Source organism: Hermetia illucens, chromosome 4 (genome assembly GCF_905115235.1).
Source record: "Hermetia illucens chromosome 4, iHerIll2.2.curated.20191125, whole genome shotgun sequence".
NCBI lineage: Eukaryota > Metazoa > Arthropoda > Insecta > Diptera > Stratiomyidae > Hermetia > Hermetia illucens.
The window spans coordinates 139,953,401-139,969,179 of record NC_051852.1 but is presented as its reverse complement, the minus strand read 5'-3'; the positions used below and the strand labels follow the sequence as shown (position 1 = coordinate 139,969,179).

The window sequence follows — 15,779 nt, the reverse complement described above, 5'->3', positions numbered from 1 at the left end:
GAAGTTAATTTAATAATATCGAGGTTGAAATAATAAATCCTTAAAATCGCACAATATTTCGAAAATTACGACTGTGGAAACATTTTGAGACTTCAGAGGGAAATTCAAAATTCCCTTTATTTAATTTGCATCAATTCACGATAGCAAATGTCATTTTTCCATTGTGATCGGCCTTCTATCGGCGACATTTCCTTTTCAAAATCTACTCTTCGCGTGCGTGTACGTATTGTTGGTAATTTTTACAAATTCACTAATGTTAATGATGAGATGAGATCCCAATTTGATTTAAAATGAAATTAGTTGATGTTAGAAAATAATTGAAGTGAAAAATATCAGAATTTTCCGTGCATATTAGTCTCAAAATTACTTTCTTTGCCGCACGTGGAATTGAAGGTTATGCAAAATGTCATCTAATGGAGCTCTTGGTTGTTTCTCATTGCAGGATTACCGAGTAAGAAGCAAAAATGACCAACTCAAAGGGTTATCGTCGCGGTACCAGGGATATGTTCTCGCGCCCATTCAAAAAGCGCGGAACCATCCCATTGTCGACATACATGAAAGTGTACAAAACTGGAGACATTGTTGACATCAAGGTGGGTACAGAATTTGGTTATATACTCAGTGCTGGGAATATTGTAGCTTATTAGTACCTCAAAGTGATTAATTGATTAATGTAACCTGGAGAAGGTGGCTGAAAACTAAAAAGAAGTGAATTTATACAAGTAAAAGGAATAAGCATGGAAAGTGTTTTCCATAGAGATGGGGCTGCTTAAGCCAACCTGGAATAATCTCAACCGGCGGATGTTAACAGGATTTTAATGTAGTAAAAGGAAACTGCTATTCGTAAGAGTTGATTTTTTTGCGAATAATGCTTGCTTAATATTTGTGCAGTTCTAAAGTGTGGATATGGTCTTATGTTGGGAAATTATAGAACGCAAAACCTGTTGGTTCCATGCACTAGGGTCAAACGACGTTATTGTCGTTCTACTTGGGGAAAAAAGAGAATTTTGAGGGGATCATAACTACTTCAGGCTCCGGATCATTCGCATTTCTCATTTGTCGTTGAATATGTAGTGTCCTAGTAAGCAATACGGTTAGAGAAACTGGTGTTGATTAGCAAGGGCAACTATATGGGCAGCTGAGTATGCATTGTTGGGATAAAGAAATAAGACCACAACAAAATCAACATAGAATTGGACGATGGATACAGATCAGCTTTCATCATCAACGGCGCAACAAACGCTATCCAGTCTAAACCTAAATTCGGTATCTCTAAAATCTGTCTCCAATCTGATCCTAAGGTTTATTACCTCTTTTTCTAACATAAATGTTGCCCTTATAAACTTTCGGGGCTGGATCATCTTCACCCATAAGGATTAGGTGACCCGTCCATCGCAACCTATTATTTTTATTCACAACCAGTCGGTTGTGGTATCGCTCATCAAATTCACCCTATGATGAGACGTTTGGAACGGAACAGTTTTTATAAACTCAAATTGATTTTATTATCTGCTAACAACCGTGCGCGGATTTCGTCATCATAGCAGCTATACGGAGAATTGTCCGACATGAATTCAACGCAAATAGACCGAGCACAACACGCAATACTATAAAGTGATTCCGCTTCAAAGACGTTGGATCATCTAATTTCTGGCTGTACAAACAGGTGTAATGCTGTATGTAAGGCGATCCATCAAAACGTTGCATACAGGACTGGGCTGATCACGGGAACATATATACCGGTATAAGTCGCAAGCAGTATTATACATAGTATAGCCATAACTTCTGTCAGATAAACAAATCTTTATTTCTCACGAAGTAATAAACCAAATCAATCGAAAAGTACACAATTAGAAAAGGGAAGCAGAGCTTTCAAACAAAAAAGTTTTTCAAAATGGCCGCCGTTAGCAGCTTTACAGGCCCGAAGTCTGTGAGGCCATGCACGGTATAAGGTGGCATTTCGATGTAATTTCGATCGCAGGCAGTCTCCTCTAACTTAGCCCAAAGGCTGTAGTCCAGAGGATTCAAATCTGCTCTGCCTGAGGCCCATCCATCCGCAGTTATAAAGTCAGGTACATGCGTGCCAATCACTGCTTTATCTTGACTTTGGGAGCGGGGGTCGAGTCCTGCTGGAAGCGCACCACGTTAGGGGAAGATGCCCAAAACTTATATTTTACCTGCTTCATGGTCTTCGCGGCGAAATAAAGGAGTCTTGGCGCGGTAATGGTGATTGCTCCCCATACAGTTCCAGATAGGCAGATGCTCAATGGTTTTTATAATGCATTACTCATCAAACTTCTCACCCATACGTCTTTTCACAAAGCGATTTGTCAGTCAACACTATTTGAGTATTGAGTAGAAAAATTATAATCAATGATTTTAAATTCTATGCCGAATGATGAATATTCGTTAGCGAACGCAAGTCTCAATTTCTTCATTTGGTTTGTTTTTTTAACGCCTGTATTGAAAGCCGACATCCTTCAAGCAACTTCGCTTTATTGAGCTCCCTCAAAGGTGCGCTATGGTTCGCAGTAGCAATTGCCTCAATTTTACGTTCTGTCCTAAACGAGATCTTTTTTTTTCGTCTACAATTTGACCGTCATTTTCTTGGAGATCTGGACTACTACATATGGTGAAACCTCCAGAAGAGAAATTTCTCTTATTGGGTGATATCCCGTCCTTGAAGTGGAGTGGAGTGGAGAAATGCATGTGGGAAACAAAACTTTATTAAAATCGATTCAATTTCTGTCTGTTACACCCGAATTACTCGGAAAAGGCTGGCTGTAATAATTGTCCCAAAGTTTAGTGAGTACATGTGGTCTGGTCTCAATTAGCATGAATATGATCTTATTTCTGACATTGGGGGAAATATGTGCCCCAAAAAGTAAAACAGGTCTCGTTCTCAGAACCTATCCAACCGAACAATCTATACAAAATCTCCATGTGGATTTACTTCTTCCAAGTGCAACATTTGGCACTACAAATGAATTGTGATTGGAATCATTTTCTTGCAAGTGTATCCACTTTTTCATTATCTTCAATACCTTTGTCTTGTTGCTTCAATTTAGTTCTGTTAGGACTTGAGGTTTGGCCGACTTAATCATACCAAGTAATGTAATAGCTTTTAAAGCTGGCTGACAAAGAAAATGTTGATTTTAACACGCATGTGCTTCCTTCGTAGATTCTCCCTGCCTCCCAAAAATTTATCGCACACTTATTCCTAATATACATTGGTGTGTTTGCTTAGTGGTTCCTAGGTACCATGTTTCAAACTCCCTTCATATATCTCTCGATTTGATATGAGCAGTAATATATACCTTGTATGAATTTTATACCCATGACTTACATACGATTCTTCTTGCGGTAGAGTGCTACTAGGTATTCTGGCCCATTTCCTTCAGTCATCCTTCCCACTAAAATCATTAACTCCTTACAGATAAATTATTGGTATATCGCATTTAGTAAGTGTGTACAATCTGATCTTGTTAGATGACGCACCACATATTACTTGACCTCCTACTGCCCCAAGTCAGGTCACATTTCCGTCCAATAGACACATCCAGATATACGGCTCCAATGAGTCGGCTAATTACTGCTGTTGTGACTTGACTAACTTTCTTATCTCTGATTTTTCAATTCTTTGAATGCAATTTATTCCGCCTTCGTCCCATAACGAATAACGCTCAACTCCTCGGTCTTGAGCTCGATATTTCGAGCTTATCTCCGAGTATTCGTTTAGTACAATTGCCATTTTTAGATAGAGGAGCACTTTCCTGAACGTTTCCCTGGACATCATTAGCCCGTATGTTTCGCCTTCAGGGCTCTTGGCCCCGGAGTCTTTTAAAACGAGTTTTTACGTTGGTGTCATTGCATAAAATTTTACTACATTTATCATTTTAAAAACAGAAATGATATTTCCATTGTCAAAAAAAAAACATCTAAGTCATTGTGATCCTCGTACAATTTAGAGAAAGTCGAACAAGAAATTACTTCCATGTCAAACCGACTTTAACGTTAAAAATTTTAACAGAAAACTTCAACCACCTTTTCGTATCTAGGTGAATCCGAACGAAATAAAGTAAAGAAAAGTGAACTGCGTCATCTTTTACAGAGACACGTGCCCGTCAAAGATCTTCCTTAAAGTGCCGAGGATCCGTCCAATGCTCAAATTATGGAAAATTCAGTAATAAGATCATTCCACAATCCGGATAAGACAGGGGACTACACTAAAGAGAAAAATGTGGAGATAGACCAGAAATACTGCACTTAGTCAAGCATAGCAACATTCATTCAGTTCATGTCTACCCCGCAAAAACATTACAGAAGCCAATCAAAAACCAATAGGGAGGAACATTTTTGGGTTTCGAAATGCATTGAACTTCGAAAAACAACTTTGTTATTTTTGTATTTAAATTTTACGACACGAAGCAATCCGATTGCCAGTGTTTCCAAGAGATCTACAAAGATATCGACTTGAACAATTTTAGGACAAGAAAAATATTAACTGAAACACAAACTGGGCAATGTCGTGCTTTGATTTATTAACAAACTAGATATCAGATCCAGTGTTAATCCAATTTGTCAAATATCTACAGTTTATTAAAAGGAATTGGGAAATTAACCTCTAAATCGAACAACTGGCCCAAATCTCAGCAAAATTTCGAATATCCCATGTAATCATTTACTGCTCTGCTGCAAAAAGCATCTATTTGATAGCGAAGAAAGCGCCCACTTTTTGGAATTTGTCGACAAAAGTGGGGCGGCATCTAAAGAGTCCCCTTTGCCCTAAAGTGAAGTCGGATAATTGGATTTAAAACCTTTATAGAAATTAGCTTCTTCGTCTTTTTACACACAGTCATAATTGAGTTATGGAACGTTTTTAGCCACTGTTCAAAGTATGAAAAAGAATGGGAAATATTTAATTTATTTTTCTTCGACTTTAGTGAGTTTATTGTGATTTAAACCCTGAAAGCATTTATAGCAAAACGAAATAGACAGCAATTACTAACATTCATTTCTTCTTTTCCAGGGCAACGGTGCTGTACAAAAGGGTATGCCATACAAGGCCTACCACGGCAAAACTGGTCGCATCTACAATGTTACCCCACATGCTGTTGGTATCATTGTAAACAAACGTGTGCGTGGCCGTATCATTCCCAAGAGAATTAATGTTCGCATTGAACACATTAAACACTCAAAGTGCCGTGAAGATTTCTTGCGACGTGTCAAGGAGAACGAACGCAAACTCAAGGAAGCCAAGGAAAAGGGTATTAGAGTGAACTTGAAACGTGAACCTGCACCACCACGCAAAGAACACTTTGTTCGTAGAATTGGTAATCCAATTGCATTGGCACCAATCCCATACGAGTTCGTCGCTTAAAGTGTTTTAAGATAAATAAAATTTTTATTGTAAAACCATGGTATTTTTGTTTAGTTGTATATTGAGAAAATAAGGGAAGCACAACAATTTCCAACCATGCATCCATTGCGTGGATGATTATGAAATTTTTGGGAAAAGAAGTCTTTTTATTCATTTTTATTTTAAAAAATTGTTAATTTGTGTTAAAAAATCGAGACTTCATGTCACTTAATCCGTATAGATGAGGATGATCCAGTCCAAAATGTCTTGAAGGGAAATATCTATTGTATAAAAAGAAGACGAGGCAGACCCTAGCTGAGATGGAACGATGGCGTAGGCCAGGACGCCAGTCAGCTTTTATGGACATCGAATTGGTGGACCTTGGCGCAAAACCGGGATGTCTGGAGTTCCTTATTAAGGCAGGCCTAGACCGGATACCGGTTGTTCAATGGTAGTAGCAAACTGAGAAAGGGCTACCTTTTACTCGATTTAGACCTGTGCAAGAGCGGCGACCGAAGGCGGGAGGAGTGAAGAGGCTGGGCATGTATTGTGGAGCCTAATTGGTAGAAGGAGGGCCCTTTATTTTGGGGGAGAAGTTAATGATTACAGATATCACATTGTACAGGCTAATTAATGTTGATTGTCTTAATCTAGACTAGGTAAAAAAAAATAATGAAAAGTGATCTACACCTGCGCGGAGATTGACTGCCGGAACATTGGCCCTACGCGGTTAGCCTCTGTGAAAGTCCGGGGAGGAGCTTTGATAAAAGAAGGCGATGATGGAGGGAGGGGAGGTGTGATGAGGTGAGAGCCAGCCCTGAAATGTAGTACCTCTGCTCGGGTAACAATGTATTTTTTATCAGCGGGTTAGGTAGGGACAGCTAGTCACAGTCTGACGCGCGACAGCTTGATCATGAGCAGAATTATGGGGCAAACCCCGGAGAGAGTTTTTGTGAAATTTTAGGTTTGGCCTTCTGTATTTGGTCGTGCATTTCCTGAGTATCGTCGTTTCGAAGCTTTGGAGGGCTTCTGCTACGTTCGGTGACATGGTAGCCCACGCTGGGAAACCATAGGTCAGGATTGGACGAATAAGAGTTTTGTATAAAGGGTTTTGGTGGCAGGGAACAGGGCCCGGGATGAGATTAGGTTTTTTAAGGCAGTTGAGGCCTTAGAAGCATTGGCAAAAGCAGATCTCACGTGAGGGTTGCATTTAGGTTTGTTGTTGAGGGAGATTCTCAGGTATTTAATGTTCGGCTTGAGCGTGTAGTTGACGATGCGTAAATGCAGGTTTTTGCTTTCTGGCACTGTGCCACTGGCGCACGTCCCGCAAATAACCTCAGACTTAAGGGAATTAACAGTGAGTGCCCACGGGTTAAAATAAACGATGACCCTATTGGTTAGGAGTTTGAGAGAGAGAAGCTAGTGAAGGCTTGAGACCGCTCGCATATAGGATGGTGTCATTAGCGAAGAGGATCCCTCCTGATGCGGGAGGACCATTTTCGTTGGGGGAAGAGGGCGGGTGAGGGGCTGCCCGAGTTGCCGTTGGCGTGGGGGATAAGTTTAAGGGAAGCAGGGGAATATTTTGGAGGAAGATGTTAAAAAGTTTGGGCCTAGAATAGATCTCTGAGGGACTGCTGAGTTTACCAGGAAGTCGATGGAGCGACGTCCATCGAATCGCACGTGGCAAGTTCTGTTGGACATGAAGTCTCCGAAGATGCTGAATAACGGGAGGGGACAATTGGACTGAGTTAGTTTGTAGAGCAATCCCTGTTTCGAAACTGAATCAAATGCCTTTTCGAGGTGTAAGGCGCAGGCTACGGTACAATGCCTATTTTCCAGGTGATTGAGGATATGGTCTTGCAGATACAAGATTGCCTGCTCGATGGATCTGAACTTTTCGAAGCCGAATTGATTAAGTGGAATGATAGGGGAGTAGTGTCTAATGAGGTGACTTAGTAGAGAATGAGTTGAAGGCTTGCATGGGAAAATCCAAAATCACATAAGTGATAATCTTCATTCTATGTTTGGATTTTTTAAGCTAAATTCACAAAAGTATTTGTACTGCGGGAACATAGCTGTCTCTTGATTAGTACAATGTGGCTATTACCATCATTCGATGCTTACTGTATTGAATTTCTCAGTCAGTTTGAATAATTTGAATTCAGGAGAATCAGTTAGTGTCTTCCGCCTTTGGCTTGTGATTCTTCAGAAGGGTCTAATCCTTCTTTCTTTTTCGTGATAAAGTATACATTTCCAGAAACAAACAATTTCGAATTACTTTTCATATAAATTTCTTTTGGTATACAAAACAAATCACAAAGTACAATGTCCAAAAAAAACTAACTTAAACCACCTTTTTCTTCTTCATTAATATTAAATGCAAATCGAAAAGTATTTCCCGATGGAACATATTGAAATTTTTCTGCAGGTTCTGCTTGAATGGATTTTCCATTTTCTTCCTCTTTTTTCGAGGTAGAGTCCGTAATATCCAATTTGTCGATCTGATCCACAGCAAAATCGAATTTGAAATCACTTCCAGGCGTTGCAAATGCAGACTTTTTGACGAAATGCGATTTCTTACTAGGTTTGGCCGTAGTAAATTTAAACTGATTGGCAGCTGGAATGAAAGGAGTGGTGAAATACAAAAGTAACGAACAAGATGTATGAATTAGCAGGAAAAATCGGTAATTATTGCAAATATTATTTTTAAAGTGAAGCTTGATGGCTTCTTTTTTGCTAATACAGTTGGTAGCTTAGTGGCTACTATCACTAGTTTAGCAACAATTGCCAAATTTTGAATTTACTGGCGTTGCAACAAAAAAGAAATTAGACTCCTAGCCTTACCTATTGAATGCTTTTTCTCTTCCTTTTTCATTTTCTCCCGATAGTCCCCAAGGAGCTGCTGCATTAGTTGCCGTTTCTTGATGAACACTTCCTTGGGGCTTTTCAAAGTTTTGATTGCCTTATCGATCCTTTCAGCTAATAAAACAGTATCCCAATATTATTGATAAACATTTAAGCAAGAATTTTGTTTTCCTCATATTTTGCATACCTTCGCGTTCACTGAGTTTACCCGACTGCAGCGAATTCTGGAGTTGCTGTATACACCAACAAAGCTCCAAATCGAAATTTGAATTTTCTATAGTGGCCGGCATCGGCTTTACCGGCTTTTTGGCACCACCTTTCATTTTACTCATCACTTTAACTTTTTTCTTTACAACCAGGGAAGACATTCTTCATAGACTGGCATAACCTTGCAAGCCAGACGTGATGTTTATTTGGTGACAGTAATTAAGGGGGGCAATATATATGAGATTGACTGTAAGATGGAATAGTGTTGTCTTTGCTAGGGGCCTAAGCGTAAGCCTAACCCATCCTTGAGCCTAGAGTGAATAGTTCACAATGAATATTTTGGTTGGAAACTTCGGTGATTAGAGAGAATTACTAAGAACTAAGGAGGTGGATTTTTACTCAAATTGAGTTAGTACATTCAGTGATATATCGCAAGGACCCTTGTTACATTTGATGGTAACGAAATAACCATATTCTTGTGACTTTATCTGACATTAAATTGACTTAGCCTGTATCTTGACTTAAAAGTACTTTAAAGGGAACATTTCTTCCATTGCATAGTGGGAAGGGGAAAGAGATTCTGGCGCATTTTTTTTTTGTGATAGCAACTATTGGTGTATTATTGTTTGTTGTTATGAAGGTATCAAATATGTCAAGTTGGTCTTTGGTTAGCTGCAGCCCAGAAAAAATAACTGCGAGAAAAGCTTTATAAGGAGTTATTGTGATGGTAGGCAAAATTAGATTATACCTCGTCAAGTCAACTATTTTCAATTAGAGTCCTAAACCGTTCAAATTTTCTATTTCTCCCAGTGTTACGGTGTCGGGTTACTTCGAAGCGGATTGCGTGAATAATTTACTATCTGTGAAGGGGAATATGGATGCGAATGTGTACATCGATATTTTAACAAAAAATATCTATATCAAACCAGGGATCTGAAACATAAAGCGTGAAAAACACGTATTTGGATATTGTTCAATTGTTCAAAGGTAGATGACACCCCATCACAATCAGCGAATTGCAATATTTTTGAGAATTTGTGGGATTACGCCAACGATAGCCTTCACGAACGTTCCGTTTTGAGTAAAAAGCACTTGATGTAGTAACTTCAGAAAGAATTGAAAAATCCAGCCAAATATGTCCAGTGTCTGATCGAATCGGTGTCACGATGAGTGGAGGCTTAATACGAAGTTAAAGATCTTCATACGAAGTATTAATTAGTCATTTTTTAAGTTTTTACGATTTTTTGGCTATGTTCGGATTTCAAATTTTGCCTACAAAAATACAGTATTATTTTTTGTAATTCGCACTCATTAACTGTTTTGTGTTATCCTTTTTCGTTACTTTTCTTCGAATTGTATCCAACAGGCTGTACGTTACGTTCTTGTAAAATAAAAACTAATTACATACAATTGCTTTTACCATCTTTTCTGGACACTTATGTAGGTATTTCTCATGATAGTGTTCGGATTTCAATTTTGCTGTAGACGTATGAACATTTATTTGAAGTATTATATTTCTTATGTTCGGATAGCTGAGTGGTTAGAACACAAGGTTGTCATACAGTAGGTCATGGTTCAAATCTCACTGATGGCAGTGAGATTTGTATCGTGGTTTGACGTCGGATACCAGTCGACTCAGCTGTGAATGAGTACCTGAGTCAAATCAGGGTAATAATCTCGGGCGAGCGCAATGCTGACCACATTGCCTCCCACAGTGTACTGTGGTGTACCGTTACGGTCTTGAATGAAGTGCTCTAACACACTTCAAGACCCTGATCCAATATGGATTGTTGCGCCAACGATTATTATTATTAACATATTTCCGGTGTTTAAAAAAATGCGCTAACCTTTTGTTACGATAAGACTTCAGTATGGCATCACCTTAGTATCAACAGTCACCAAGGCTGTCAACCAACCAAACTCCCCTAACAGGTTTGCCAGTCGTGAACACTGACTGCCCGAGATAGTATATGGAACCGTACGACACGTGTTGGAGCTTACCCGAATGCTAACAATTCGATGAGATGAGGGCCGCGTTTATTGGTTCTCCAATATTATCTGCCAGGATCCAGAGATTTTGTGATGTGCCTCGACTCAGGAATCAACAAAACTATACCCACCAGGGGTAAACTACTCTAAGAAAGACGTGAAGTTTCAAAGTAGATTGATACCACCAAAGATTTCAATCCCAAAGGAGCTAAACTGTCAATCACCCTAATAAGGGAGCGGATTAAATTATAAAAACAGCTCTGAGCTGACTCTGACATCTACGCGACGAGTGGCTCCCGTGTTCCTTTCCTCTTCATGGGGGACCAGATGATATGGTGGCCCTGCGGCGACGGACTCCAATCTAAACGTTCGCCCCCTGCCGCTTTCAACATAATGGAGGAGGGACCCTGGATAAATAGGAGGACTGGCGCTTTAATGGGAACGTTAAAGCACAAACAACTTAATTTTTACGCGTGGCTATGATTTCTATAATATAATTCATTGATATGTGGAAAAATACACATATAAGATGCAAAAAAGTACCTACAGGAATCTTTTTTTTCATACGCCTTACCTATCTTAATTTAGTTAATTCAAAATACATTATTTAATGTTTATGCGAGCGCGACTAGGTTTTAACAAATTTCGCTCCTTCCTTACGTTGATATATGATAAAATTTTACTTAACTGAATTCATATATAAATGTAGTCGACTGCGACTTTGTTCAGATAATTGTGGCTTATCATAATAAGTGTAGTTTCATGAATAAGTTAGTTTAATTTTACATCATGATAGTGGAATTCTCAAATATGCTATGGCATCGGCGTCTAAACAGCCTATATGCATAAAATTCTTAAATTTATTCTCCTTTCTCCCACTAGAAGATTTCTCAGTTTGTGTTTTCATATTTGTAAATTCTTATATACCTTAAATATAGGCATACATTTCTTACTGGCCTATGCTGACGATATCGACATCATGGGAAGAACGACCCGAGCCGTACAAACTGCCTTCATCCAGATTGAGCAGGCGGCGCGAGATCTTGGGCTGCACATCAATGAAGGCAAGACGAAATATATGGTGGCAATGTCAGCACCAAAAACCAACCAACCAACAACATCAAACCACACTGGTCAAACGGGAAGAATAAAGCTAGGAGACTACAATTTTGAGACCAATTTCTTCTATCTAGGGTCGAAAATCACAACCGATAACACCTACGACGATGAAATCCGCGCACGATTGTTGGCAGCCAACAGAGCCTCTTTCAGCTTACAAAAACTGTTCCGGTCGAAACGTCTCACCATAGGGTCAAAGCTCTTACTGTACAAGACTATGATCTTGCCAGTCCTCATGTATTCCTCGGAAACTTGGGTTCTTAGCAAGAAAAATTGCGAACTCTTGGCCGCGTTCGAGAGAAGAATCCTCGGAAGAATTTTTGGCCCCCTACATGAGGATGGACGATTCTGTAGCCTACATAACGACGAAATCAATGAGCGATACCATGACTGTCCAGTTGTGGATAAAATCCGGCACAATAGGTTGCGGTGGGCGGGTCATTTAATCCGTATGGATGAGGATGATCCAGCCTGGAAAGTCTATAAGGGCAATATCTATGGTAGAAAAAGAAGACGAGGCAGACCCTGCCAGAGATGGAGCGATGGCGTAGGTCAGGACGCCAGACAGCTTTTAGGGATATCGAACTGGTGGACCTCGGTGCAAAACCGGGATGTCTCTTATTAAGGCAGGCCTTGACCGGATACCGGTTGTTGTGCCGTTGATGATGGTGATACATTTCTTAAATCTATTCTTTTTTTCCTGTTAGAAGGTTATAAGATTTCTATTTTTGTATAATTTTTTTATTCTTATGATCATTAAATGTATTAAATGTTAATAAAAAGAAAACATACGCTGAATCTCAAGAAAATAGATGACATTACACTAGAATTCTACGGGCTAATGAATTTTTTTGTGAGACAATCACTATGTAAATTACGTCCAGCGAAATTAATATTCTCTGCGATGTGTTCGTCTAATTGTTATCCGGGATGCGGGAGAAATTTTATATATAAAAAAATTTCACAAATTTATACGTTCTGACATGCGGCCCGTTTTATTCGAAAACAAATTCACATTTACTCAAATTATAAACAGAAACGACACCACACATCATTCAGCACTACATCCGTTTTTTTCTTTTCTCCTCCACTTCCTCCAAGAACTGAATTCAACAGCCATGTAGCGTGGCAAAGCAGAGTAGGGCAGTCACAACGATAAATTTCTCTTCCGTGGCCGAAGCTTGAAAATTGAAATTTCAACTTTGAATTAATGATAATCTATAATTGAATTTCTTTCCTTCACTTTCAAGCTCCAATAAATAATTGCTTATGGTCAACGTAAAATCAAAATAAAAATGCCGGGCATGGAGTAAAATATATTCAGACTTCTTAATTACGGACTTACGAGAAAACAGCTGAGAGAATCGCACATAGAAAATGTTCCGCGGATTCCGCTTCATCATTACAGTAGAGGCACGTATCATCTTGTACAGTTCCTAATCTGAACATATGTCCAGCTAATTATGACCAGTCAAAATGACCACAATATCTCTGTAAGTTTTCTTCTTTGCGACAGGATAAACTTTGCAGTATATTTATTTGGTCTGACAGGAAAAGTTTAGTGTGTTTAGCAGCATTTAGGCTCTGCCATCTGTCATTACGGAAAGGTTGTTCAAAGTCTCTGAAGGCAGGCCTAGCCAACGCTACTGATACTCCAGTTGCTGGTTCCAGCACCGGGATGGGAGAAATTGAACTCTCTGTTGCCAAGGCATCCGAGATTTCATTTCCCTCTACACCACAGTGACCAGCTACCTAGAGTAGTTTCACCGTATTCCATCTAGAAATACATTCTACATTTCTACATTCCTGAATGATTTTCGAAGTGACGCGCCTGCCCTTCAACCGCTCGTCAATCAGGTTGCTGTCCTTAGGATTGGATACACTTCTGATTGAAAAGCCGTTGCATATTGCCCCAAATGTAAAGCCCACTTCTCATTTTTACTCGAGAGGTACGAGTAGACTTCGGCTCGAGAACCCTGTTCTGTATATCCTGCTACGCGTTTATCTGGCACTTCCCAGTTTACTCTACGTTCCAGGATAACTTATATTTTCCATACTCCATAGATCTGGATCCCGAGAATCGATAGGCATTGTAAAAACTTGATTCAGTTCTCCCAATGCTCTGTACTCTCACATCCGTTGTTTCCCCATAGATCTAAGCGAAAAAGTCCTGATTTACTCGCACTGTAGTGCTTTGTATAAATATGTATACACAAAGGCTGCAAATTGGGCAATGCATCTAGAGTTGCGCCATATGTTGTGCTCATGACAATGCAAGTTGCAAATTCCTATATACTGTTCCGTGTATTGCAAAATTTTGATCGATCAGCATATTTAACAGAAGTGGCGATAACATACTTCCTTGGGGTCTGTCATTGACACCATACGCTTTGGCAACATCACAATGTGTTTGGAAATATTTGTGCTTTGTGCTAGGAAAACTCATGAGAACCATATTCCCGGCAATGCGAGAGGTCGATATAAGATAAATCAGGAATCACGATAGCATCTCGTAAGACAAAAAAGCCATCCGCATTCAAAGAGTCAAGGAGCATTAAACAGGAAAATCTATGGAGCTCAATTGATATACAATTCTTCCCAACATCTGCTCAATTGATATACAAATTGAGCAGAAGTTGGGACGATTCAATCGACGCCAGCACTACATAACTTCTACATGTAAAACGCTGAGGAATGTGACTACTGAACTGAAAAGATTTAAAGAGATATATCCGGGAAGAAAGAGAAATTTGGGGTAGAAAACAAAACAAAATGGTATACACATTGGGCATTGGTTTCCTATGTTCCTTTAACAGCAGTAAAAGGTAAAATTTCTGATCCCAAATGAGATTTTATAGAAGCGGTGTAGCTCTCCAAGTTCAAGTCTATTTTTGGTAGTCGCTTTTTAAGGTTTTGTGTAAACACAAAACCTTATTAAAATCGGTTTACCGTCTGTCTGTCTGTCTGTCCGTCTGTCTGTCTGTCTGTCCGTCACACGAATTTTTCTCGGAGACGGTTATAGCGATTGACACCAAATTTGGTAGAAAGGTGGGAACTGTGAACGCTCACGCATAGAGTGAATTACATCCTTTTACGTCGAATTTAAGGGGGGGTCCCCATACATGCAAAAGGGGGGTGTAAATTTTTTTTTCATCAAATATAGTCATGTGGGGTATCAAATTAAAGGTCTCGGTTAGTACTTTTCAAAGCCGATCTTAGTTTTGACATTCGTTGGAAGGGTGGGGAGCGCGGGGGTTGAAATTGATCACTTCTTTAAGGGGGCCATTCTCAGAAACTACCCAACCCAAAAATCTGAAAAAAATCAGGAGGCTGCCACTATATGGTGCCTGGGCTCCGAAATACCTTCCATGCCGATATCTGTTTAAATAAAGTTAATAATAGTATATTCCTACAATTTTTTGTAATTGGTTAGGTACCCCCCTTAAGTTCATCCTAGTACCATGAAATTTTGTAGTGATATAGGCTATAATATAGAGCATGATCTTACCAAGTTTGGTGGAAATTGCACTATTACTAACAAAGTTATAATACCTCAAATTTGTTGCTTCTTTGAAAATTGAAGACTATGAATGTCAATATCATCCGAAAGTGGATCCTCTCACATAATATATGGATATATTATTAGGTTGTTGCAAATGAAATGTCGGATATTTGAGTAAAATTTCAAAAAACTATAACTTTTATGAAAATTAATTTTATTAGTCAAAATAAGAACCAGCAGCTTCAATGCACTTCTCCCAACGAGATACAAGGGCATTTATTCCAGTTTCGTAAAAGTCTGGGTTTCTAGAGCTAAGAAATTCTTCAAAGGCACTTTTGACAGCTACTTCATTGCTGAATTGTTTCCCCACCAAAAAGTGATCCAAATGCTTAAAAAAGTGGTAGTCGGTTGGCGAGAGGTCGGGTGAATATGGTGGATGAGGAAGAGTCTCATATCGTAATTCATTTAATTTTTGGACCGTCATTCTGGAAACATGAGGTCGGGCGTTATCATGGAGCAGTATCACTCCATCTCTGTTGACCAATCTAGGCCGCTGAACACGTAATTTCTCGTGCATTTCATCAAGTTGGGCACAATATTTCTCTGCATTAATTGTTTCACCACGCTCCAAAAACGAATAATGAATAATTCCAGATGCAGACCACCAAACAGTTACCATTACCTTCTTCGGGTGAAGGCTCGGTTTTGGCATGTGTTGTGGAGGCTGATCGGCATCTA

The 15,779-nt window shown here is 39.3% G+C and overlaps 2 protein-coding genes and 1 long non-coding RNA gene across 3 annotated transcripts; 2 read left to right on the top strand and 1 right to left on the bottom strand.

The window, feature by feature from the left end:
- The first annotated feature begins 61 nt into the window (after positions 1–61).
- LOC119654417 (60S ribosomal protein L21) lies at positions 62–5,415 on the top strand. Its single transcript, XM_038059807.1, has 3 exons — positions 62–219; positions 443–593; positions 5,030–5,415. The coding sequence occupies exons 2-3, from the start codon at positions 465–467 to the stop codon at positions 5,378–5,380; spliced, it is 480 nt and encodes a 159-aa protein (XP_037915735.1). The 5' UTR covers positions 62–219; positions 443–464; the 3' UTR covers positions 5,381–5,415.
- Positions 5,416–7,633: 2,218 nt separating this feature from the next.
- On the bottom strand, positions 7,634–8,642 carry LOC119656025 (UPF0488 protein CG14286). The gene is made up of 3 exons (XM_038062290.1): positions 8,412–8,642; positions 8,204–8,338; positions 7,634–7,976 (listed from the first exon to the last, which is right to left on the bottom strand). The coding sequence occupies exons 1-3, from the start codon at positions 8,590–8,592 to the stop codon at positions 7,699–7,701; spliced, it is 594 nt and encodes a 197-aa protein (XP_037918218.1). The 5' UTR covers positions 8,593–8,642; the 3' UTR covers positions 7,634–7,698.
- A 183-nt stretch (positions 8,643–8,825) lies between these two features.
- On the top strand, positions 8,826–9,841 carry LOC119656026. Its single transcript, XR_005249980.1, has 2 exons — positions 8,826–9,158; positions 9,242–9,841. It is a non-coding gene; the product is annotated as an uncharacterized LOC119656026 (long non-coding RNA).
- Positions 9,842–15,779: the final 5,938 nt, after the last annotated feature.

What these genes read in the sequence shown, in the direction of transcription:
- LOC119654417 (XM_038059807.1), top strand. Translation starts at nt 465, where the DNA reads ATGACCAACTCAAAGGGTTATCGTCGCGGTACCAGGGATATGTTCTCG. An exon ending in GAGACATTGTTGACATCAAG is followed by an intron (nt 594 to 5,029) that starts GTGGGTACAGAA and finishes CTTCTTTTCCAG; the next exon opens with GGCAACGGTGCTGTACAAAA.
- LOC119656025 (XM_038062290.1), bottom strand. Translation starts at nt 8,592, where the DNA reads ATGTCTTCCCTGGTTGTAAAGAAAAAAGTTAAAGTGATGAGTAAAATG. An exon ending in TAAACTCAGTGAACGCGAAG is followed by an intron (nt 8,339 to 8,411) that starts GTATGCAAAATA and finishes CTGTTTTATTAG; the next exon opens with CTGAAAGGATCGATAAGGCA. An exon ending in AGAGAAAAAGCATTCAATAG is followed by an intron (nt 7,977 to 8,203) that starts GTAAGGCTAGGA and finishes CTTTCATTCCAG; the next exon opens with CTGCCAATCAGTTTAAATTT.